Raw genomic sequence first — 27,926 nt, 5'->3', positions numbered from 1 at the left:
TGTACCACAACTGTAATCCTTTCATTCACAAGTCACTGTTAACATAAACTAATAAAGGCATAACAGCGTTTCCCCCAGTATTTTCTGAGACTGTGGGGGGGGGGGGGGGGGGGAGTGCCGTAGCGTCATCATACTATAATATTTATACTTATGTCATAGGCTACTTAGAGAATTTTTTTTTTTCTCTGGTTATAATGCTCTCACACAGCCATCATGAACTCTAATATTGTAAAGAAATGCTATTTTTATTATTTGTTTCAAGAGAGGAGTTATCTAAGTCAGAGTCCTGCACGGGTGAAAAATAATGTAGGCTACTGTGTCGGACACAGATGCAGGACATGCGCACGCCTGGAGAGGTGGGTCGGGTTTTATGATTGCCATTTTCAAGGCGTCACTTATCATCAGTCATTATTTGCGACACAAATGATAAGCATTTATATTTCATATGAGCTCATTCATGCATGCTTGTGCCCTCCCAGAACTCATTCCCTCTACGCTGTCTTACTTTCACTTTTAAAAATTGCGTCCGTCCAATTGTCCTTCGGGCGTCGGTATCAATTTATACTGGGTCTGCTCGGGTGCGGAATGTAAGTTGTGTCGGAAAACTGGTCGGATGCGCTGACTCCGCTCTAAGTGACCATTTTAATCCTCTAATTATCAAGCGAAATATCCAACATGCTAGTTAACGTCAAAGACTGTGATGGAAGACGACGGTAAAATATTTCCTTTCTCTAGCACTGGATTTATTTATGCCTGAATTTTGAAGGTGTAGCGGCTTTTATTTTGCCGTGGCGGTGTGCCACAGTCAATTACATGTAGGGGAAACCCTGCATAATGTTTAATGACACACTAATATCAGTAGGCAACTCGGTACATTCTTTGTTGATGCTCTGCAAAGCAATTCCTGATGCCTTCACTATGTCTTCAAAATAGATTTACGCTGATGTGAGCCACTCTGTCAATGCTGAGCAAAAAACAGTATAGTGCCAGCAGTTCTACCTTGAGTGGTCCTGCTGCTCAGATATAATGCCTAGTTAAAGGGGTAAAAGTTGAGTCAGTTTTTGAGTTCGACCACCTGGCTTTGGATTACCAGAAATGTAAAACAGTTTATCCTGCTTTCTGGCACATGTTAATCCTCATTCAGACCAAATCGGGTGTTGTGGCCAGATTGAAGGCATCCCTGTCATATTGAGTGCCAGATGCAAGTTTTAAAGAAATGCAACATGCCATCATGCTGCATTGGCCAATTAGATAAGCCGATGATCAGACCAACTTGTCAGTAGTATGGTTGTTCATTTACACTAAATAAAGCGCTATTGTATAAGTACAGCCTTCATCTATGTTACTTCCAATGGAAGTTTTTCAGTGTCACAAAAAGTACTGTCACACAGGACAAGAAACAACTGAAATACTGAGTTTCTAGTTGCTTGTTTTCTCAATCAAAATCGTGATCCAAGGAGACTGCACCAGCAGGGGAGGAGAAATACTTTGCAAACTTTTTGCAGATGGGTCATCGGACAACAGTGTTGTTCCTCCTCAGCCAGGAACACGGATGCTTTCACAGTTGTGTCCTCCCACACTGCCCAACAACCCTGCACTTTGCTTAATTTGGTCTGGATGAGGCCTTGATAAAACATGTGCAATACCTTGCTACTGGACCATACTTCAGACCGTTGATCGTGTGTAGAGGCATGTGTTTGATAAATCCCATTAAGAAGGTACAACAACCAGCCGGTGATTTGGATCACAGAAATTTTACTGATCAGCAAAACATAGAACTGTACATTTCCAAGCAGAATGTAGAGGAACCTTTCAAGCTTACAGCTATCTTCTGTGACTCTGCAGATATCATGGTTTAGTCAGTCACCCTCTAGACCAGTAGAGAAGTCTGTGAGACAGTAAACTATTAGTAAAGACAGCTCGTCATTTAGACAGTTTCACAACATGAAGTGATTTCATCAGGCAGTTAGTTCCACAGTTAAGTGGTCATTAAGGCAGGCAGTTATACGTACCATCAACAGGCTAAGCAGTAAATCAGCCAGCCTGCAAGTCTAACTTCAGATCAGATCTTGAACCTCTCAGTTTTATCAGTATGTTTGGTGGTTCATAATAAACATAAACATCATACCATTCTTTTCCAGTAACAATGGGCTGACTGATCTCATACAAACAGTGTCTGGAGGTCCGTCTACAGACAAAACAAGAAGTTGGGACACACAGTTCCTATGTAGACATGGGGTTACAGTTTCATGCACATGCTCTCACACTTAGCACATGCTCTCATATATATACATGCGCTGTCTCTCTCTAGTCAAAATAACAAGTGAAGCTCAGTGGCGGAGCCAGAACGTAGCTAATGGGTGGGCCTGATTATTTTTAAAGCTGATATGAGATGCATGTAAACGATTTATGATAGGCTCTAATAAAATCTGCTGGGCCACTGTAATTTGGCCTATGGTAAGAAATGATATACCTATGAGTGGATATACAGTAGAGACCGCTACTCCATAACTGGACTTCTGTTCTGTTAAATTTCACTGTTAAGACCCAAAGGGGAAAAAGAGGGAGAGAACGAGAGAGGTCAAGTTATTGTAGGCTATTTGATGAAGCTTTATTGTTTTGCTGCTATTCAACAAGACGAGGCACATATTTTTCTCTGTTTACTTAGGTTAATAGCACAAAACTTCACACTAATGTACATGGGAGACAGAGAGCATGCGCTGCTCCGGGTTAAGCACCTTGGACAGTTCACTGTGCAATACCGTAATACCGTAAATTACCAAATAATAGCAGGGTGCCATTTAAACGCCTGGTGCAGGTGTATATTTTGGTAAATAACCGCCGGTTCCAAATAAATGCCAGGTCTAATTTATTTATTTTTTTTAAATCAAGGAAGAAGACGTGACCACTGACACTGCACGTTTTTCTTCTTTGCCCTTTTCACGTATTGTTCTTGCTTTCTGTCAGTCAATATCACATTGATGATCGCTGTGGCTCTGGTGCAGCAAAAAAATAAAAAGTACGACTTGAAATTCAAACTTGTAAGATATGCAGAGGAAAACTCGGGAGAAGCAGCCGCTAGATGTTTCTCTGTCAACCAGAAGAGAGTGAGAGACTGGCGAAAAAATCAAACTGAGCTTCAGCGTCTGTCCAAGGAGGACAGCAATAGGACCAGGCTGCCTGGTGGAGGGAGGAAGAAGGCTATCGAGGAGCTTGACATAAACATGCGGGAATGAGTTATCAGCAAATGGGCACGCCGTGTGAGAGTGTCCCGCAAAATGATCAGGGCGATGGCCAAACAAATGTACGCCACCGTGAGTGACAGCAGAGATGAGGAGTTTGCCGCAAGTGTTGGTTGGCTGAATCGTTTCCTCCACCGCAACAACTTCACTCGCAGAAGACAACTATTGCCGACAAGGATGCCAGAGAATTCACTGAGAAGCTGACGAAGTCTGTGACATTTTCATCCCGGATTTTTGAGAGGAAGGAATTAAACGCCTGTCCCAAATAAACGCCTGGGGCCTCATTTATAAAACTGTTCGTAGGATTGACGTCAAAAGGTTGCGTACGCACGAAACACAGAAAGTGCGTACACACAAAAATATCCTGATTTATAAAACAGTGCGCACGCACGTCCTTCACCGATTTCCCTTAATAAATCACACTCCACTCTAAATGTGGCGCACCTGTGTGCGGGTCATACCACGCCCATATTTGCCTATGAATATTCAGAGAAACGCCCCTAATTAATATTGAATCATGACTGACAGCATGCCGAAAGCAGAGAGAAAGGCGAGGAAGTGCAGTTCCACTCAGTGTGAGGTGGAAGTTCTTGTCGGGGAGTTGGAGAAGAGGAAGGCTGTATTATTAGTTGGACACAGTGTTGGGTCGGGTCACCAACGCCAAAAAGGCTCTAGAGTGGCAGCATGTAGCAGACAAATGCTGTTGCCTCAGAAGGTCGGAGTGTGGCGGAAGTAAAAAAAAAAAGTGTCAATTCCCTCTGGAATGTGCCAGTTGAAACCCGAGTGTTGTGAGCACTTGAAGCGGGACCAGCACGGCGTGGTTTCTGCGGGTGCTCCTCTCTAACGCTGGGCCCAATACCGCACATAGATCCAAGAGGACAGCTCGTGGGAGTCGGAAACAGCTCAGCAGCCACTCGTCACTGTTGGCCAGTGCTGGTCTCCAAAGTTCCGCTTCCTACGTATCCATCTGTTTGCCACATCCTCCAACAGTGCCAAAGCAGCCATTGTGCGCCATAACGCATTGTAAATACATGCCTTTATATGCCCATCTATTAGGTAATATCTGCTACACGTGTGAGAATTACCCTGACTGACTAACAGTCCTTCAGACTAACAATATAAGATAATTATAGTCTTAATCTGTATGGCAACAAAACACAGTTACAAAGTGTTTTATGCGTTATGCATTGAAAACGGAGATGAAACGAAATGCGCTATATGTTATAGGATATTGATATAAACTGCATTTATATCAGTGTAAACGTAATTTGCTCTACTGTTGTCTTACTTTTGTCCTGAATCATATGTTTCCCATGCACTCCAGGGAGTATGCTTGTTTATTCATTGTAGAAATTGTTTATTTTTTTATACATCTCTTGCAAATAAACTGTTCATATGAGAGGTAATATTACTATTTATTTTACACGATCAGTATCAGTTTTACAGTTTCTCCAGTTTCTTTCTTCTGCCATCAGTGGCGCAGTTTCTCCTTACCCCAGTTATGTGCGTATGCATGGGTCAGAGTTTGCGTGGAGGACCGCACATTTTCCCGTCAAGTTCTCTTTTTATAAATCCCACGGTGTGCGTAGAGAGTTGCGTACGCCTTCTTTTGTGCGTACGCAATGTTTATAAATGAGGCCCCAGGTCTGTTAAGTGATTGAAACAAATAAATGCCCGGCTATTATTTGGTATTTTATGGTACGTACACAACCACAATCACAACATGCCCCGGCGGGCCAGAATACATTTATAAAAAACAAAACAAAAAAAACAACACTGTCTTACCGGCAGTTTTTACACAAGGCGGAGTCTTCTGGGCTTTGAGTTAAACGCATTGATTTTGTCATCATAATGAAGTTTGTTTTTATGTTTTGTGTATATTAAATTTTAAATGTTCAAGAAAATAAAAACCATTTTTTGTTTTCATGAATCTCACTGGGTGGGGAATCTGTCAATTTGGGTATAGGCTACAGTAAAACACAAGGTCACCATGTGACACATTTTTTAGACGTACGTGAGCGCACGCACGCACACACTCACGCACTCTCTCACACACACACGCACGCACGCACGCACGCACGCAGGCACACACACACACACACACACCAGCAGCTGTTTCAGTGTGCAGCATTGGGAACACAAGACTAAACAGAATTCAAGAGGTCAGACACACAGCCTGTTTTGAACACTAAGAGGGACAAACCCCAGCTGCCTTAGGGGACACACTCAAACACACACTTGTCTACCCCAGATGAAACATGTACATCTACACACAGAAAAACAAAAACAAAATTACAAAGGATGATATTCAGAGAGTTAAGACCAACACAGAAGTCATTACAAGTCAATTGTTCCAGTCTTTCTGTAACTAAACACAATGGGAAAGACTTCAGTTCAGACGCTCAAATAAACTTTTTTATGGACTCGTCATTGGCTCAAGGGCAAACACTGAAAAGCCACCGAAATTCACACATGTAAGATCTAAAAATTCTGAGCATAGAAATAAAAACAGTGTCAGATTCCTAGTTTGGGAACCCCGAAGATCCATCATGCAATGACAGAACATGCTGATATGCTTGCATTGATTTATGTACACAGTGATGCTCCATAGCACCAACATTCATGTAATCATCCAGTTACCTGGAGATTGAGAACATCATTGCTCTGGTTATTCTCACAGTTAAAATCTTGGCTTTTCTCCAAGTGCAACGATGTGTTTTCTGAACACAATGTTGTTGAATCAAATGAGCTGAGGAGGTTAAACTCCATAACAAGTTATAAACACTTGGATTTTTTATTTATTGATTGAATCCTCATTCTGGTTTAAGGATAGAGATATAAGGAATACTCTCTCTATCAGAGGCATGCAAAGTTCCCATGTAACTTGAATGCAACCATCTCTCATGACAGTGTATCATGGGTAAATAAGGTTTAGCTGCCAACCTTTCACTGAATAAGTAATCATCCTCTATTCATTGCTCCTAATAGGTCTTTACTCCATTGTGTCAACATTCTTTGTTCCTCGACTTCACATTATTTTGCAACCTCCACTTTGACTTTGAGATGACACGAACAGTAAACTTACAGGCTTGAGGCTTTGTTCACTCGTATAATAGCAGTTTGAAGATTTTGTTTGCTCATATACCCACTCCACCCCTCTCCCAGTCTCAACAATAAGTGCAATGAATAATCTTCCCTCATAATTTGCAAAGTGCTCAGACTTCCCATCACAGTTTAAGCTTTGTTTTCATAATTGCATCTTCAAGCACGCACAATACGAGCCCCCATGAACACACACGGATATGCACACACACAGATGTTAATGCACACATGGCCCGATTTGTTTATGTATAGAGCAGTTTTCTAATTAATGTGTAGACCCTAAATGCTTATCGTTGAGAAAACCTTTTCCTGCTCAATGTTCTCCCAGTCGGTATCTTTAAAAATGCTGCACATGGGAGCCTTTCCAAAGGGAATGATGGTGTGTGTGTGTGTGTGCGCGCACTTGCGCATGTGCGAAGGGGGGTTTACAAATGTATAGAGGAACCTCAGGGCTTTCCTTTCTTTGTTACCTTTTCAAGGCTGCAACCACACAATAGTCTCTCTCTTTCTCTTGCACACATACAGTATATGCACACACATACACTCACACACTGGGGAGCTAGCCTCTCTCAGTGTAACACATTGATGAACTACACTGTTGTCAGGTACAACAGCTACCTCTGTGGTTTAATTAGCTGGGACGAAACAGAAGGGGGAGAGGACAGAAACAAAGAAGGGAAAGGATGGGGGTTTGATAAGGAGGAGAAATATTTTGTTTTAATTCTCAATGTAATTTTCCCTCATGCCACTTGAGTATTGTCGATGTTGCAGTATTTTGAAAACATTGTGTGAATTCAGTTTTTAAAAGTTCTCTATGTTCTTGGGTGTAATAAAATCAAATTCTGAGTGATTCAAAATCTCTTCTCTTATGGGAAAACTGGAATAATTGATAACCCAGCAAGTGGGGTGTGTGTGTGTGTGTGTGTGTGTCTGTGTGTGTGTGTGTGTGTGTGTGTGTGTCAGAGAGAGTGACACTGCCCCTATCCTTCAGTCACTGTTGGTCTAAGGGTGCTGACTAGTTGTCGCAGTCTGTTTGGGCTGATGGAGAGGTCGAAACTGCTAATGCGTTGTTGTGATACTGGACAAATGTTCAGCGGCACACACGCACGCACACACACACACATACACGCGCACACACACACACACACACACACACACACACACACACACACACACACACACACACACACACAGGCACATAAACACACATGCACATAATTGATGCAAAGACATACACTCAAGCGGGCCACTGGCTGTCTCTTGAGATTAATGTTGGTGTGATCCACTCAGCTGGGCCTGATCACATTAAGATGGATGGACCCCCTGGTGGTGTGTGTGTGTGTGTGTGTGTGTGTGTATATCTGTGTGCGCGTGCATGCAGGGCCCCATCTGTCTGTGTTTTCTCCACAGCTAGGTCCTGTGACCTAGCTGCCATCTTTAGTGCCCTCAACTAGGATAAGCAATACCCTGAGAGGAAGAGATAGATGGAGAGGTGCACAGATAGCTATATTCTCTTCATTTTTTTCATGGTGACATTAAAAATGTTCCTGGTCGTATTTCAAAATGATTACAAAGACATTGTAGCTATTTCAGTGGCCACTTATATAGGTCTTTCACAGTGTAGTAAATGCAGTCAAGCAGACCTACCTATAGATTCCTTAGACACTAATCATTAACGGGATGACCTCTTTTGATCATTTATCTATACATTTCGCTGTTAAACTCTTAAATTGCTGCTTTTAAGGTTTGTAGTAATCAATCAGCGACTGCATATGCTGGTTTGTTCCAATCACACCATCTCTCAGAGATGCTCCATCTCTGGCACAACTGGACATTTTCAAACTGGTTATTGAAACATGGATAAACGTTGTATGGTTTGAATCAACAGTATCTCAACAGTGCTGGAAAAGGGCCTGGCTGCACGCATTATCGTTCTGGTATGGGGGAAAAGAATGTTCTATCTTGTTTGCAACTATAAACCAATCACAGAAATCTTGCATTTAATTGGCTACATTTCAGCAGGAGAAAATGTAACAGCTGCTAGGTGGTTAACATTCCTATTGTTAGTAACTAGATAATGGTTATGGAGCAACTTGTCATTTTCATGTGTAGGTTGCTGCTAGCAAGGTTGTTTTGTTGTTCTCTCTGTAGAGACAGAGATTTTGAAAGCATTTATATAGCAGAAGGGGAGGATACTGCCACCTTAATTAGTCCGCCAGTCGTCAACTTACTATCCACAGCCAACATCTGGTTAGCCAGACTTGACTCAGCATGGCTAAAGTGCCAGTGGTAAAGCGATGTATAAGTGAATTTGAACCAATAGTAGAAGAGCATGCCATCTCAAGTTACTTTTTCCTCAGAGATCGTCTTCACACTGCCTACGAACTGTAATGACTTTGAACAGTCGAGATGAAGCTTACTCTGAAATGCCTTCTCGACTCAGTCTGTTGTGTCTCACAGTATTCTTTCTAGAGCACATAGTGGAAACTAGGAGGATACACTGATTGTCTCTCCACTACCAAAGCAAGATCTGTCGGTGTTAAATACATCTGGAAATTACTAGTAACTGGATAAAGTTGTTACAATTTGGCAACATGGAATCCACGTGACCCATCTTATAAACACAACAATCAGTAATTTTTGGGGCCCAGCAGTAGTTTTGTGTTGTTTGCCTGTTTGTTTCAAGCTTCTGGGGAATCCATTTTGTTTTCTCTTCATGTGTCTGTCACGGACACATACAGGCTTTAAGCTCGTTATCTACAACATTCCAATTTCATAGTCTTATACCAGCTGCCACGTATCGCAACATTTGATGGTTATGAATCATTAGTAAGTTGTTTTCGCCATCGCACTATATAACTCCCACGGCAAACCATGATAGAGGAATCTTTGATCTTTGATTTGTGTCAAACACTAGCTTGAGTAGTACTGTGGTATTAATGGTCCTGTTGTTTTCTTGATGAACAGCTGGACTGTAGTACAGCATTAGTCAGAGATTGGTTATTTTGCTGCTTTCTGTGCTATATTCAACTTGTGGGAATTAGTTTTGTGCTTTACATCCATGTTGGTAAACACCTGACAAGTGTGGCTCCACTGATAGTTGTACTCTGTGGCCATGTGGCACTTTTTTTTTTTTTATCCATACAGGAAGACATTTTTTTTTCCCCCTGAATAAGTAGCTCAGTCTTATTTTTCTTTCTTAAACATATGTAACAAATTATAGTGTTTAACTTGTGTTCACCCAACAGTCTGTTTAAATGCAGCTAACTGGAGCTGCAGAAATTTAGGCCAACAGTTAAATTGTGAGTTAAAAGAAACTACTGTGATGATAGTAACAGTGTGTATTTTAACCCAGTGTGACTAATTAAAGACCAGAAATGAAATCCTAATGGAGTAAATACAAAAAGTACTTTTAACAGTGGCTTTCCTTCTTCTTTTCAGGACTGATTTACAGACAACTCGAATAAAAGTCCCCTTCATCCTAAACAAAGACTCCCCCAGAGTTGATGCCATTCCATGCTTTTGGATCTGATTTGAGGCAGCGTTTCCCATTTTGTCTCTGTGTATTTTGTTTTTTATTTCAATTTTTTCATAGTCTTTCTTCAGAGTCTTACTCCCTCCCTCGCTCCCTCCCTCAGTCAGTTTGAATTAAGCTTTTACTTTTTGAAAACAAAACACTGCATTGAGTCTAATTTTTCCACTGCTTGCCTCGGTCTGAGAGACAGCTGTCCATGGTTAATTTGGAGTTAGCTGGAGTCCTTTTAAACAGTGAAGGAGAGAAAGGACAGTTTTGACTCCCGGCTTTATTCTCGTGCTTCTGCTCTTTTGGGAGAGCATGAATGAATAGATTACATTTACACATTAAGAAGTCTCATCTATTTATCTGAACACTCACCAAGTTCTCCTCAAGTCCTGCTCCTGTTCCCACAGATCAGAACAGTTGACCAAAGTTTTTTAATGGCTCTATTGGTCAAGTTGTAGGAATGGTAATTCTGTAATTTTATAAAATACACAGAAAAATATCGAAAAATAGAAACAAACATGTGTTGCCAGCCAAGTGGGCTGCAAGATGTAAACATGAAATATTAATAAAACATTTTTATTGCAGTTTTTTCATAACATTTTTCAACTTGTGGGTATTGCACTGAATTTCGCCAATTTTACATACACACATTTCTTGTCAAACATTAGCTTGTTTGAATTGCGCAACCTGTAATACAACACAAAGTTTAAGGATGAGTTTAGTTTTTCTTTCGTTCCATAAAGTTCTACCTTTCATTTGTGATGTCTCCTCTGAAGTGTGTTGACGATGCCCTTCATCCCTTTCTCCTTCGCTCACCAACTCTGTTTTCTTTCAGGTGTCTGAATGCATGTACCTACTGTAAGACGAAGCATGCCAGAGGAGACCTGGCCAGCTACCCCATCGAAGAGCTGGTGGAGAGAGCCAGACAATCTTTCCAAGGTGAGCACCTTTCCTCTCTTACACATGCACTCACACTCACAACATGACTTTGAATGATGGTGTTTATATGCTGCGTCATTTTAAAATCTTAAAAAGAGGAACTTAAAGGGCAATAAGTCATTGAATATTAAACAAATGTAATGACTGATATGCTTGATTTATTTGCTGCGGGACTGGATGTGCTGCTGTTGGTTAATTGAAGGTGCTGGTATTGGATAACTAGGTTTTTCTAGTTCGATGCCAGCTGAGCAGCTGTTGTGCCGTGGCATCTGTTCCTTAAGAGTAGGGTCCCAGAATCCCCAACCGCACAGCAGGCCATGTCTCTCTGTTTGAGCCCCAGGCGGGTCAGTCAAGGGCAAGTCCTACAAATTGTTAACACAAGTTACACTTCAAGTTTACTTACTATACACACAATGTGTATTATCTATTGAATTTTGAAAGTTATTTGCCTGGTGATGAATCTCAAATCACTGTACTGCATCTGCATAAGCAGACACTGAAACTAATGCACATATAAGCACATGTACTGGAATTCAGATCCATGTTAATTTTCTTTGCAGCTCACTCACATGAGCTCCCCTCCTCTTCTTCATTGGATTACAAACCTAGCCTAATTCATTTCAAATGCTGCATTTGGGTTCTTCATGCATGGAGTACTGCACAACAAGCTGAAGTCAATTGTCATTTTAGTATTTCATTATTCATGCATATGATTTAAATATAGTTCAACCTGAAAATTTGACCATGAATGTTTTAGTAGAGCTGTGATTTAAATCCTAATCACATCTACAGCTAGTGTCAGTGTACTAACAAAGTCCTCATTCTTGAGAGCTGTCAGACATGAACATTTACAAAATCTCTTTATTTAATCTTGACTTATCTGGGCAGATGAGTTTAATTTATTCTTAATTATTTTTTAACTATGTATGTAGTGTAACCCATTATCTAACCGGCACTGCTAGTAGAAAAGCCAAAAGAACAAACAAACATGCTACTTAAACACAATGTCTAGCACAATGCCTCCCTCTGCTCCCTCTGCGCCCTCAGAAAATTGTGTTCTTCATGGTGCCACTAAAGCCTTGTTTTCCTCCAAGCAGTATGATTCAGTTCAGTTTAGAGCATTTTATTTTGCTTTTCCACTAACAAAATTTGTAGACGGTACCAAAAGACCTGCTCTAAGTCCTGTTTTTTACATCAACCTTCTGTTTAGGAACTAGCACACTGATATGACGCTAAAAGATGGAGTTTAAACACTGCATACCAGCACTCGTTTGTCTTGCTACCTGCAGCCTTTTATCACTAAAGCTTGTTTCCTTGTTGTCATAAACATCCAAGCCTGTTTGCTAGGCCTAGCAAGTCTGTGGTCAAGCAAGACAGAGATTGGCATCAAAAAGAGATGAATGTGTGTGGAGCAGAAAGTTACCAGTTTGAATGTATCGTTAAACGGGTAGTAATGTACAGTATAGATTGCCGTGTTTCAATTAATGAACGCATCAGTATCTTAAGAGTCACGACGAGTCTCCCCTGTTGCTTCTTATCTGCTGGAAAAGTGGAAGCGGTTAGCCCTGAAGTCCACCTGGTAAAAACCACACCTTCATTTAAGAGTACTGTTCTCAGTGGAAACACAAAAGAGGTTTCATGTTTAGGTTTAGTTACAGGGTTACATACAGGTTTAAAGGGTACTACACCAAGAGTACTTTGATGGAAACCAGGCTTGAGCTCTTAGCTACTATGTGAATATACATTTTCTTTTTGTTTTAGCAACATAGCTGTACTTTTGCATATATCCAATTCCAATCCAAAAGGCCGGCTTCACTTCTTTGTTTGGAACAGTGCTGTTGTCAGTGTAAATAAAGCCTACCCTTGACAAAGACATTGCTTTCTAAATCCTACCCAGAACTCTTTAAAACAGCTGCATCCATGCCTGCAGTGCCCGGGGCTGGGCAGTCAAGGGCAAACTCACCAGCTGCTTGAACCTTGATGTGTGTGTTTGTGTGCATGTGAGTTTTGGGTAAACGTGCAGGGTGAAGATACACCTGCCTTTTACACTTATTTCAGAGAAGTTACAAGCAGGCAGCACATATTGGTATTTGGGAAGAATGTGTTGTGAATGTGTACTGCCTGTAGTACTTTCCTGTAATGTACACATATGCCCTTGTTGCTGCCTGTCTTTAACCTTGCCTCTAATAAGTATTATAGTAAAATTCTGTTTCAGCCTTGATAACAACCACTGACAATATTTACTAAATTGCATGTTCGTGCAAACTTCTAATAGACTTGATATTTGGTTAGCTAAATTTGTAGGACACAAAGCAGGAACTTGAGTTTGGAGGTCAGATAAAATGGGTCTGTGTGTGTGTGTGTCTGTGTGTAGTCCGTTGAAATGCAGGAAATATAAGCGTCAGAGACGGTTAGTTGTTGTTTTCAAAACAGAGAAAGAGGAAGCTGGAGGGTTACCGCCTGTCATGATTTACAGACAGTTGGAAGAGACAGAGATGGGTAACAGAAGCGAGAAATGAGGTTTCACTATCTGTCCACTTTTCTCTGGGGTCAATATCAAGTGTTTTAGTTTGGAAACGTTTCAATTATTTTTTTCTCGCTGATCAGTTCCTACCTTATTGTCACGTTTCTTACTCATGTAACAGTTGCCATCAGGTCTGTCACAACAACTACTTTTGTTGGATGCTATTTTGTGAGTAATGGTGTTATTTTCATTATAAGACCATTTTAAGCCTCTGATAAGACTTTATTATCATAGCATATTAATGCTAGTAAACCCTTTCAAAGAGCAGTGAACTTTTAATAACTTGTGAATTCAGACATTGTGATTGGAAGGTGAAAAAATGATCCCAAATAAATACAAAAATAAAAAACACACACAACTAAAACAATAAACAGAATGGACTCTTGGGCTCCTTTAACAAAAATGACGCTTTTCGTTGGGTCATGTTTAAAGTCAATTCCATATATCAGTCAGTTGATGAGATATGTACAGTAAGCTGATAACATCAATATTGTGACAGGCCCATCTACCATCACACTTTAGCACACAACCACACACAACCACATGCATGTATAGTGTCTGCTGGAAACACGGGAAGACACACAATTTGCTACCCTATTTCCTGATTCCTGTTGACCATCATGTAAATGTTTCTCTCACACACACGTGGTCTGACACAAAAATACTCATACACACACTAACTGGTGATTGTGATAAGCAGGTTTCATCTCAAGAATAATTGGGCATCATCACCCTGTGGCCATATAATGAATATTTTGACTTCCACATATTATGCATTTCTCTTCTGTTGAACAAATAGAATATTTTTCACAACATTTATGAACCAAAGGGACACTGTTTACTTCACCAAATATTTTTGTTAGGTTTGGAATTACATTATGGCACTGTAGCAATGCCCCTTTTCTCTCTCACTCTCACTCTATTAGACACCTTTTTCTTATCTCAAACAAATTTAGCTTCACAAATAGGCTGCAATTTGATTTGCTATTTGATGTCTTTTGAATAAAAAAAAAAGGCTGCAAGTATGAATACTAATTTTGATTGGGCCAGTCAGCCAGCATTGGGGGTATTTGATTGGTTTATCCCATGGAACTTTGAAAGGATTTTTGGGATTTATTCAAATGCGATTTAAGGTAAATAGCTCTCTTTCCATCTGGAAAAAAAGAGTGAGAGAGTGCACAGCTTTTAAAATAATCTGAATTATTCAAATGTACGAATGTATAATTTTAACATCAGAGCGGTTTTGTTAATGTATGCAGGTAATGGAGGCCGGGGATGTCATTGGAAATGACAAGGTTGTGGGTGTGAGTGTATGGGTGGGGATCATGTGGGAGTTCATGGGCATAGTTTTATGTGTGACAGAGACATGCTGGGAACAAGAGATTGAGTGTGGGTTTGGCATGTGCAGGGGCACAGAAGTGTATATCCTTAGCTGTGTGTAAAACAGCCAGAAGTAGAGAAACATTTAACCATATTTCTCTGGGTGAGCAGTTCTGAAGATGGAAGTATTCTTCATGAGGTGAGCACCATAGATGGAAGTGAGCAACCTCAATCCACCAGCAGTCTGCCAACAGTGATTGTTCTCCTCCACCACGCTCCCTGTTAGGCCTCTAAATTTTAAACATCTCCTGCCTTCATCCCTCTCCTTTCCTTACCCCTTCTGTCATCTCTCCCTCCTTCCTGTTGCTCTCCTGTCTGTACACCTGCATGCCTCACTATCATGGCTCTTTAAGCACTTTACTCCATCTCTGGTTCATGCTGTCTTATTTCTGTTTCTCTCATTGCCAGTAATGGCCACCATTTTACTTTCATAGTTACATCAAACTGTACAGTTTGTCAAAATATGACAATCAATCACTACAGTTCATAAAAATTTCATTGTTAATCTCCAAATTATGCAAGACTTCTTCACAGGCAAAATATGCAAATTGAATTTCAAGTTCCCTTATACAATAATTATGTCCTACTGTGTTATGGGTTTTGTGTTCGATTTGTTTCTACTGGTCTAGTAGAGGTGTTTTTTTTACATTGTTTTTACAAAACCCCAAATCAGCCCCCCAGTTAGTGCATTAGCTGAACTACAGTAGCAACATTGACTCTGCAATGAGTCCCGTCTCCCATCAAGGCTGACCCTCTGCGGCAATGGACAGGCTACAACAACCTGTACGGTAACATAAGGCCTCACATAATTTTGGGCAAAAATGCTTGTCACATGTGAGGAGTCATATTAAATTGTGAGCATAACAGTAACTAAAATAATTCCCCCAAATGCTCCACTCGGTGGTCATTTGATGATGGATGATGATATGTGAGCAGACCTATAATTAAGTGTGGGTGTATGCGTTGGGTCACTTGCTTTGACAAATATTCAGTTCAAAACAAGTACGAATCCAACTCATGAAATGTTTCTTTGTTTTTTCTTTGTGTTCTTTTTTTCTCATTGGTTAGATAAAAACCTAATTATGTTGCTTTCTTTACTGCCTATTTAGAATGCATTATATTTGGTTATTTGGAACTTGGCTGGCTCTTCTGACATTCAAGTCTACATTAAAAGCATGTTTAAATAGACCGTCACCTCTGAAACCTGCCGATCCCCTGTCCTGTAAAAGTGGTGGCTACCTCTTAGAAATCTGACAGGAAACATGGGGCCAGTCAGACAAAGTGAGGTGCCAGGGCTGTGTAAAAGAGAGAACTCTATTTTTGCAAACACCCACTGTGGCTGTCGCCTTGTCATTTTAAACTGCCAGTAGTATGTTTTTGAAATGGCCCTGTCTGAAACAGGATGTGACGCCCCAGATACAGACACACTGCTATCACTCCCACATGACATAGTACATTAGTGTGCGACATGCATCTCAGCAGTCACACCACAGCTTGAATTTTGGGCTGTAGCGAGTCTTGGCACAATGACAACACACCACTGAAAGCTCGTATCACCAGTATTGTTTTTTTCTTGGACACAACAGCTGGTGCTTTTCTTCTTAATGTAAAAATGTTTGATTCTCAATCCAAAGCAAAACCACCAAAAATGCAACGTAAAGCCTGGACATTATCATGAAACACGAGCTACTTCTTTGCACATTAAAGTGACATTATGTTAAATTTGTTGAGTTATCTTGTTTAATTTAACATCATGCTCGTTTTTAATGATAACATACTTTGATATCAAATATACCCACTAATATTCACCAGTATCATGTGCTTTTCCTCATTTCCACATGACTGATGGCATCAGTGTCAAACACAGATATTAGCCGAAATGACACTGCTTAGTTTCCTGGCTCCAGCTGGATGACATATGACAGATAGCCACAGATAGATGGACAGATATGTGGGTTAGCTTGTTGGATAGCGCCTACATCTGTGACAGGTGTCAGCTCCTGTTTACCTCTGCTGCCAACGCAATATGACACAAGGACAGACGTGGATGCCAAAATCTGCCCGAAATGATGCCCGCTTCACTGATTCCTCCAGGTTAAAGTTTAGTATTTATATTACAGTTACAACATGGATTAGATTAGAAAAGTAAAAAAAATGCTGTGGTGCAGTGAAGAAAATAAGAACAGTGCTGTTTCACAGATTTTCAGGGTCAAACCAGATGTGAGGGCGTGTTTACAGTTGACATTCATCCAAGTAAAAGAGATGGAGGAAAGAAGATTAAAAGAAAGCTGGCCACTAATTTGTCTCTTATCGATTGAGACTTGAGGAAGAGTGGAAATGGAGACACAGAGGCAGACGAGCAGAGAGACTGAAATATTGATAGGAACACATTGATCATAGTTGAGTCACCACCATCAAAGTGCTGTCTATTGGAGAGACCGTGTGGAAAACTGCTGAGCATGCATGCAATAACACACATTTCCTGTGTGTGTGTGTGGAAGCAGTCAAATCTATTATCCTCTGGGAAAGCACTCATGGAAAAGCTAAAAATGGATTTTCTGAATATCTTCCAGGCTGATAAGTTGCTGATATTTTTCACACAGACAGAAGTTTCTTCCATGTGTGCTCTCCTGCACTGAGAAAGAGTTCAGACTTGAGCAACAGTTTTTCATAATCTGGCTGTTGTGCAGCCAAAAAAACTCAGAGCAGACTTCAGTCACACATACGCACTGGAGTTCAAACATATGTCACCACAACCGACACATCAAGAAGTGATAACAAGTCTTGCATTTTTAATTTAAGTATCGCTGAGCAGCTTCAAGCTTGAGCATGGTAGCAAAGTGCCAAAGATTAAGGGGAGGGCCTTACTTCTGAGTATAACTCATTGTCTAAGGGTTTTCTTTCCACTTGTAGAACCCAAACTTCAAATGCTTTTGCAGAAAGCCTCCAATACAAGTCACATATTTTGTGAACCATCCAAATAAAGGGTCTGTACAGAAGACAGGCCTATGCTGGCAGCATGATTATGTAAAAACAGTGACCTAACTGGATCAGAATTGCTTCACAGTAATGTTATGGTTATGGTTTATTATTTTTAATGAATTATGAATTTTAGAATAAGGTGATTTTGAGACTTGAGTAATTGCCTTTTATGAGAAAAATATGGACTACAGCAAGCGGATGGGGATGGTTTTGGTATTTGATACGTAAATATTTCTTAGAGTATTGATTCAATTTTGAAATGTCTATCTTTTTAGAATAAACAGTGTGAATCCTCGACTATGTATATTTGTTGGATTATTTCTCATATTGCTTTGACAGTCAGTGCAGAGTGTGTTGCTTCAGTAGCCAACCTCAGTTATCAAACTCAGCTGGGCTTTTTTACAGTACTAGTGCAGTGCCAGTAAGAAAAATGTGTTTCCAATATCGCTGTCTAGACACCGACCTGTCATTCATCCGCCTCAGTCCCTCCCACAACTTCCTGTTCCTCAACAACCAAACTTGCTGCTTGGACACTTTCGTGACAAAAGCCCGTTTTTTACCATTTCTTCCTGCACCAGACACAAATCAAACGTGACGGCAATGTTCGCGAAAAAGCGCGGCGGACATTATTTACCCTAGGTCCGGTTTGGGACGTGTCAGTGTGTCTGGTCCATCGCCTCGGGAGGTAGGCCAGCAGCTAGCTACACACGAACATCCACAGATTCCGATTCCACTTTGTTGTCCGCGCGTCTCCGGATCTCCTCAGACCCGAACAGACTTGGTCCAGACTCTTTTAGTCTCATTAATACACAACAGTCAGTTTAGATGCAACAAACAGAACGGGACCGAACGGCCGGCAAAATCCCGGTCCAGCTCGCGCTGCTGCAGGTATAAATCTGCTTGTTTCTTAAGGTGGGGGGTCGCGGTGGGCTCTGCAGTGATTGGCTCTGGTGCGCACGTGACTGTGGTGGCTCCGGTGGACAATGCTCGCAAATTTGTAAAGCATTTATGAAATAATTTATTAATGGTATCATTGCAGTCCAAACAAATGCGACGTCGCACACCCTTAAACCACGCAGCAGCCATGTTGTAAGTCTCAGGTCAGTCTGATCCTGATCCGCAGAGATATTTGAGGAACACACACACAGACAGACAGACAGAGATTCCTTGCTTTTATAGAGAGATACATGTTCACTTGTCAAACACAGGTGCAAGTAATGGCGCTAATCATGGATCCATTCAACTTTAGTTCCAGGGTCCTGTACAGACCCTTTTCACAACAGACATTTTGGTTTGTCATACAGAAAAAGCTCAGGTGTAGCTGATAACGTTAAAATCAACTTCATTCCTTTTACTGTAGGTAAGCTACTTCATGGGTCTTGGTTTTGTTCATGCTAGCACACTGGATTAATTTACCTGGACCCCAAAGTGGAACTGAGCCACTGCTGATGTCATTAGTTCCACCTGTGCTTTGGTGCTCAGCCATTTAGCTGTAAAAATAATGTGTTTTTTCATTTCATTTGTTTTATGGCTAGGTGCTCAGAACATGGTCTTCTTTTGCCCTCTGTGCGCTGGCTCGGTGCAGTTATGTAGTATTCATCAACAGGTATCCTAACTGCCAGTATTTGTGGTGTGACATGTCTGATGTGACATCAGTGGTGCTTTAGCCATGGTAAGTTGCAAGGGAGTGATTGAAAACCATTTGTACTTGGGTAATGGTTCCCATTAAATGTAGCCACAGTCGAGATATAGTTGAGAATCCTTCAGTTTACGCTCTTCTCCCCCCCTTCGTCTTGTTACTGCTTGTGTCTGATATCTATCTCACTCTCCCTCCTTTCCTCTGTGTGAATATTTTATTGGCTGTGTCATTATTCTCACAAGTTTAAAACAGAGCAGACTCTTGGCTGTTTGGTAACTGCGACTCATCTGGCTTTAAACAACACACACACACACACACACACACACACACACACACACACACACACACACACACACACACACACACACAGACACACACACAGACAGACGTGCAGTTTCCTCAGGCAGTGTCTTCAGGCATGGTTTGGACAGCCCAGCTGCAGTCTCACCTCTACCACTGCTCATTATGCATGGCCATGGTGGTGATTGTGTGTGTGTGTGTGTGTGTGTGTGTGTGTGTGTATTCTCATTTTGAGCCAGCTCACTGCTGGGACAATAGCTACTGAGACACTGAAGAAGAGAGAGAACAGTTATTTTCTGTTTTTCTTGTCTTTGCTCTTGTACCATATTGAATATCTTTTCTTTGTCTTTTTGCTATTAAAGTTCAGCTAAACTGCCGTCGTCCTTCATTTGCCGTGGTCCCTCTGTCTTCTAGTTGACCTCTTTTCATTCCCTCTGCAGGACTGGACAAAAAGACAGCAGAGGGTGGTGTGTGCATGCATGTGTGTGTGTTTGTGCGCGTGTACCGTCTTGTCCTGTGATTTAGTGCCAAGCTGGCAGCAGAGGCTAGTGAATAGGGGGCCCCTTTCACACAAAGAGAGCACGAGACACACACACACACACACACAGACACACACACACACACACACGCATACGCACACACACAACTCACAACTCACAGTCAATGCCAGACTGCAGGCCACCAACTGCACACCTGGCATGCTGCTATTATGTCACCAGTGTGTGTATGTGTGTGCGTATGTGTGTGTGATTGTGTAAGTCCAGCAGACACCATCTGCTCTGTCCTCTGTGAACTTGTGTCCACACCTCTCCTCTCTCCCTACTCCATTTCACTATATCATCAGGCTTTGATAAACACCATGCTTTATAGTCCTACTGACCTACCTACTGTCCACTGTATTGATTTAGAAACCTCAGTGCTACTAAATGCTCTATATTGTATCATACCGCTGATTGTATAACATACTTATATCACATATAAGCCTGCTTGTTATCACTTTGAGAACTAAACTCTGTACTTCAGTATTGTAGTGGAGCGTTCTTGCCATAATGCACCATTTTCTAACTCTGTGCTCAGTACTCTTTACTGTATAGGTCTGGTGCTAGTTTATAATACTCCTATACTACATCTGTGACTGTGTAAACAGACTTTACCACATGGTATGTTAGATCTATGTTAGCAGTGCACAAATAATTCTTCTTTAATCCTTTCTATACTATATTTGTATGTTAAATATAAAGTGTTGCTACTAACAATTGTGCCTCAATAATGGTATTGCGTGTTGTTTTTGTTGTCGGATAGATAGCATTGTATGAACTTTCGCACACTTTACTACACTGAAGAGTTAAGCAAAGGCAACAACGCATTATGGTAAAAAGGTAAAGGTAAGGTAAAGGTATTTGATTAAAGGAATTTGAATAGCTGAAGGCCATCAAAAATGGACCTCTGAGCAACAGATGAAAATACATAACAGATTTCAATACTGTTTTGTCGTGGTAGTGAGAAAAGTCAGTCTGAAAGAGAATTAATTTTCTTCCCTTTTATTACTTCTCTCTCCCATCAATACATATTTAGTTTTTCTTGTCCCCAGTCTTCTCTGGCTGTTTCTCTCACATAAAGGCTGTGTGTACTACTGTATTTTCCTACTGTACAACCCCGTGTGGGGGAGGGGAGAGCAGTTCCACATTCAGTCAATAGGTGGCAGTAGGACACTGACATTCACACCCGACCATGTGCTCGGCTCACTGGCCTTGTTATTGTCTGTATGGCTGTACACAGAGACACACACGCACACACACAGTCTCTCAAACATGCACCCAGAGTGGGCTTGTGCCTGTTAAAATTTTTAACTGCTGTTAGTCCTCTGACTCACATTTGGCTTTTAGTTCTTCCTCCCAAAACGCCTGTGTGTGTGTGTTTGTTCCCTTTCCCAAGCTGTTTAAGCACACTCCTGCTCTTTTGTTTACATACCAACTTCCTCCTTGTTAGTCCATGTGAGTCTCATAAATAAATAAATGACACTCTCTTCGACGCTGTTGTTGTTGTTGTTGTTGTAGGCTTGTAAATATTTGCAAGGACTGACCATTCAAAAAATATAGTTTGGGGTTCCCCTTTCAGTTCCACTGCAACTTTCATTTCTGTGTCAAACAACTTAGATAAACAACATAAAAACACATTTATTAATCAGATTCACTGAACAGTGAGAGGCAGGTGGTATGATTCAGTTGAGAATTACAGTGGATACCTTAATCTGCTAATTAAGGTACAAAGTGGTGTACCACAACCATTATTTTTTTCTATGCCAGCTTTTTACCCCTGTTTGTGCCTTAATAATTGATCCCCTCTCTGTGACTTACTCATAGTTTATTTCTTCCACCTCCCACCCCATCCTATCTTTTTGTACTGCTTCTTAAAATTTATTTTGACAATTCAAAAGTTTACTAACCCATATCTTTCTCTAAAATAACGCATACAGACATAATACTGAATCCCTGCACCAGCCTCGGTTTATTTCCATGTGATGTCTTTTTTTCAGTTGAGAGTTACATTCTTTGTTTTTTTTTCTTTCCACATGTATACATGTTTTTTTTTATATCCTGCAGGAAAACGAGGAAGCCTTTGCTCTCTGTCCTGCCTGATTCATAACCGCTCTTCTATTGAAGATAACTATATGACTACAAGGTTGTTTCCTGAAGCCCCAATGAGTCATGATACACACCAGTGTAAAAGGAAAAAAAAATAACAAAGCTGCAAGTGGCTCAAGTCCTTACATTTGTGCCGGCTTTGAAGTCTAGACTTGGGGCTTGGGAGTCTGGAGAGGGAGAGATTAATTGGGCTGTTTAATCTACACAGTCCCTTGTTTGAACCCTTTCAGCTTTTTTGGCAGTGTCACAAAACAAAAGCCCTTTAGATACCTGCAGGGATTAAAGTTTCTGCCATGTGGCACATTTGTGTCATGTGGATTTCCATGGAGGCTGCTTCAGATCAGTAAAAGGTGCATGATAAAAGTATTCAGTGGCTTGTCGTTGGACAGTATAATGACTTACTGAGTATGTTTGTCATGGCAGTAAACATATCCACACTTGAATGCACTTGCATCACCTTTGTACAGATCTTCCTTGTTTCAGGCCTACATTTATCACAGTCTAATCTTATAGCAGCCTACATGTTCATCGTTACAGAACAGCTACACTGTAAAAAAAATTCTGTAGAATTTACGGTAAAATACTGGCAGCTGTGGTTGCCAGAACTTTACCGTAGAAAATACGGTCACAATGTAACTGTAAATTTCACATTAGAGAACTGTTATTTGTTTACGGTAATTTGCTGTAAAAATAACAGTTATTATATAAACCTGTTTACGGTAAATTCTTTTAAAAATAATATACTGTAAACCTAATTACAGTCCATCAGTGAAAAAACACGGTAAAACTGTAAGATATATTACGGTATTTTATTGCAAAGTTCAACTACGGTAAAATACTGGCAGCTGTGGTTGCCAGAATTTCACCGTAAAAAATATGGTACAACACACATGGAATTACAGTTTGTTGGCGTAGATTTTACAGTCAGCAAATGCAAATGGTAAATTATAAAGGAAATAACCAATTAAGCCCATTGTAAACCAAAGTACAGACTATAATTGATAAACTTTAAGAACATCTCTTTGCATATACACATTCTCTTTGAAAAACAGAACTTGTCTAGTATACTCACAAGGCAGTGTTGACATCTTCAAAAGACAGTGTGTGTCCATACATATGAAGGATAGTCCATGGTAGAAGAAATAAACGTCATGAAAAAAGGAGCCACTTGCCCTGTGTTGATCAACACTAATGAGTCACTGAGTCCAGACTTGGCTGAAGAGGGCTCTTAACATGGACATGGTGTTCAAGAAACTGGAACTTAAAGCATTCAGCAGTCACCAGTTCTGCTTGAAGACTCATGTGTTGTCCATCTGGTGTCCACTGTAGACTGGCATGATCCTCTCTGCAGCCAGAAAAAAGAAACAAAGCAAAGGTTAGATTGATGCAGTGCCTGAGCATGATGCCTACAGAGATAAATTCAGCCTTCTGCTGTTAAACTGAGCTCCAATGAGCTATACATAGAATGAAACCAGTACTCTGGAATATAGTTTTGCAGATCATCAGGAGTATTTCATTTATTTTATTGTATTAGTGTGAAAAGTAGAAACAGTCACTTTTCAGGACTAAGTGATCATCACTATTTGTTTCACCCTTGTCGAATTGCAGCCTAAATCCTGAATCCTGTCCATAATACTGATTTTTTTTTTCTACTGTATGTTTGTATGAAGCTGTTGGCACCGTTCACTTGAGGGAGATCGATTGAGTGTAGTTTGAGTGCTTGCATCTACTCATTTGCTACACTGACATGAACCATAGCTTACCTCTAATTACCTTGACAAGACTGGTGTTTGAGTCATTGGGTCCAGACTTGACTGAAGACAGGTGGGACAGAGTCTCATACAGACATGTTACAATGTTAAGGAAACTGGAACTTTGGGCAGGTGTTGTCATCATTCCTGCTTGAAAATTCACCAGCAGTCTTCAATCAGGTGTTTACTGTGGACTGGCATGAATCTCACTGCAACCAGACAAAGAAAGACAACAAAGAAAACATTGTTAATGATAATAATGATAATTATTATTATATAGCACTTACACTGTTGCAAAGTGCTTCCCGCAACAACAACAACAAAAAAGAAAACATTAATTAAAGAAGTTGGAACAGAAAAAAAATTAAATGGTGAATGAAGAGTAGGTTTAAAAAATCTCATAAAAAGGCCATCCTATAAATATGATTTCAGGAGGCGCTTAAAACAGTTAACAGATTTAGCAGATCTAATAGATTGAGAGAGACTGAGGGAGAAACTGTGGAGAGTGACTACAGCTGAAAACACACAATCCTTTGGATTTGACATCGAATCAGTGATTTTGATTTTTTTAAGGATAGTTCCGAGGATTTACCCTTAAGGAACTCCAGATAACAGGGTAGTAGACATATATGGGAGACATAATTATTGATGTGGCCATGTAAGTATTTGACAGGTATGAAGAAACAAAAACATTTAATGGCAGCACCAGTTCAGAAGCCAATCTATTTAAATGTACTCACTGAAGATGAGTGCTGATAACGATGACCACGAATCAGAGTACTGGCCATACCGCATTCCTGCAAAGTTGATTGCCTTACATTATCCAGCTGCACCGTGCTGTGGAGAAGGTGAAATTATTTGTTAAAAAATTGTATGGCTAAGGTGTTAAAGGGATCATTCTCACTTGTTATGTTATCTTTGAATTCACCTAGATCAAGTGTCAATAAATGTTTCCTTCGTAATACATCCAAGTCTCCTTGTATCATCTTTTATTAAGAGTAAACCAGTTTCTCCATTATCAAAGTCTTAACCGACTTGCTACAGAAGTTACAGCTAAACATTTTTCTAGCATTAGCAACATTAGCTGTAGCTAACGTTAGCGACTTCTCAGAGCCCTTAAGTGACTCTTTTATTCGGCAAAAAGAAGATAGTGACATGTCCAGCAACTTTTAAGATATAGCTACCTGAACTCCTCTGCTTGAAAGTCAACGAATAAGAGCTAATGTGGCTCTGCGGCTAGCTAACGTTAATCAGACAGTCTCAATGAGTTGTGAATGTGCTTACCTGAAGAAGAGACTCTGCTCCTGTGGGCGCGAAGAAATGGCGGTGACCTGAAATTTCAAGCTTCCGTTAACTCGCGGTCCTCTCTCTCTCTCTTCTCTGTCTGTCTTCTCTGTCTGTATCTATCTATCTAGCTGTGTGTCTGTCTCTCTGTCACAACAACAAACACTGCTCCTGTGGGCGCGAAGCAATGGCGGTGAACTGAAATTCAAAATTTCTAGCTTCCGTTAACTCAGGTTCTCTCTCTCTCTCTCTCTCTCTCTCTCTCTCTCTCTCTCTCTCTCTCTCTCTCTTAAAGCTTTATTGACACGAACAACTACAAACACAACAACGTTTTCATTGTCATGTTTTACATATAATAAAAAAAGGTCATGTACAAGAATAAAATAAAAATAGAAATTGTGTTTTCACTATACAAAAGAAAGATATAAAATATACTATTATTTTAAGGAAGCCCATTTCCGCCACTTGACAAAAATTATGAGATACTTTGACTTAGCTATCTCATAATTTTGACTTAGTATCTCATAATTTTTTTTCATCAAGTGGCGGAAATGGACTTCCATATTATTCAAAAAGGATGTGTTAACAATGTTGCAATAAAACTCTATATGATAAACTCTAACGATTGTTGTAGGCCTATGTTTTCCTGTGGGACAATAAAGTTAATCTTATCTTAATTCACTGTGTTTTGACAATAATACAACATTTATAGTTTTCTATTGCATTAAGTGCTTTGTGTCGGCCCGAACAATGCCCCTTAACTGTGATATAATAAGCACATACCACGGCCTGTCATGATGTATTGCTTAAATATACCATACTTTTTAACATTCTACTTTCTATACAAATGATGGTATGATTTAATGGTTGTGTACCGTAAATTTAAACGTAAACATCAGCAAAATCTGTAATTCAGACAGAATGATACCGTCAATTTTAGGGTAATTACACGCTTGTGACATTACGGTATTTTACCGTGAATTTAGCAAACTTTTTATAACATTCACAGTAAATTCCATATTTTCTACTTAGTATGGCTGTAAAATTTAAGTTATTTACTGTTTCTTGATTTACGGTAATTCTTTGTGTAAATACATTTCTTTAATGTATTTACTACAGTGATATACAATTTTTTTATTTTACGGTATTTTACTGTTGCTATTGACAGTTTTTTACCGTAATTTCTACAGACATTTTTTACAGTGTAACGTTTGCCTAGAATATATAATAAAGATGCATTGCATGTTCATCAGCAAGTTACCAACTCTTTGTCTCCTTTTTGGATTGGACAGGTACTTTGAGTATAAAACAGCTGCCCGCCGTACCTGGAAAGGACACTGATAAGAGATGTGAGAGTAATTCATAACATAAAATTTGCTACCCTGGGAACCAGACAAATCTGCAGAGCTCATGTTATTTGTTCTGGCAGATGTGTGTTTCCCCTCCCGATCAGACAGTTTTCCCTGCAACTTCGTTCGTGTCAGGCCAGTACAACTGTTTCCCTAATATGGAGGTGAGTTTGGTAGGATGACTGACTGAGGAACGTCACTGATCCAGATTTGAAGTTTTATGCTCTGATTGGTTGTTGGCAACAAACGCACATCAAACTGTCAAACCCTGCAGAGTTTATGAGCCAAATATGAACCCATATTCTCGTATTTGTTTTTTCTATTTCTCACCTCTGTAGTTTTAGAATGTTTATGGCCAAGCAATTATTTTTATTCCTACTTGAAAACAGATCAAGAACCATCTCAACGTGCATGTGTCATTCAGTGCTATATGACACATAAGTCTCACTGCTCTGAATGGTTGAATATCACTTTTTGTTTGCTCTGATTGGTTAAAGGTCTATCCAGATGTGTCCACGAGCTTTTGGTCCATGTCCATTGATAATGCCCCCTTAGAAATTGGAAATGAACTGAGGACTAGACTAATATGTATTTGCGAAGTCACAAGCCATAAAACAAGAACAAAACAACAAGCTGAAAGATGGTAAAATGCTCAGTGCACTCCATTATAACTCCATTTACATTACACCAAGCCGTTTGATCAATCAGCAAAAGTTTGACATTGTCATTGGTGATTTTCACAATGCCCTTCAGCTTCTTAAAATAAGTTGTTTATTGCATTTTTGAGGTTCCCATGTTATGTTTTTTTGTAGATTACATTCACAGTGCAGATCTACTCTTAGTTCACATTATACATATTAACCAATCGAAAAAGATTTCAGTATGTTTTTTCTTCATTTTATCATCTTCATTTCTACTTGCAAGCTTTAAACATCCTGTCTTTTAAATCCATGTGAACTGTTAACAGACAACACATTTAATACACTTATAATCACATTTACATTTAGTTCAAAGACAATTCATTTAAATCTGATCCTTATAATTGACTGACATGCAACTCATTCCCTTTGTCCTTAATTTTCCCACTTGACACTCAAATCACAATTAATTGGTTATTCTACCTGTAATTAACTTGAACCCCACATTAATGTTGTGATCAACACAACTCATTACCTGTAAAAGAGGAATGAATCAAATGAGGAAGACTATTGAAAGCCAGTGGAGAGAGACTGAAATATTTATTACTTAAATGTTCCTTATTGAACC

General features: G+C 40.1%; 1 protein-coding gene across 1 annotated transcript in view; it reads left to right on the top strand.

The window, feature by feature from the left end:
* The window catches only part of cdkal1 (CDK5 regulatory subunit associated protein 1-like 1), a 238,241-nt gene that overhangs the window by 94,019 nt on the left and 116,296 nt on the right, over positions 1-27,926 (top strand). Inside the window, exon 8 of the mRNA XM_030393565.1 lies at positions 10,703-10,806. Within this exon, the coding sequence (XP_030249425.1) occupies positions 10,703-10,806 (104 nt within the window). The remainder of the gene's footprint in view (positions 1-10,702; positions 10,807-27,926) is intronic.

This window comes from Sparus aurata, chromosome 17 (genome assembly GCF_900880675.1).
Source record: "Sparus aurata chromosome 17, fSpaAur1.1, whole genome shotgun sequence".
Taxonomy (NCBI): Eukaryota; Metazoa; Chordata; class Actinopteri; order Spariformes; family Sparidae; genus Sparus; species Sparus aurata.
This window is presented reverse-complemented; position numbering and strand designations above follow the sequence as displayed.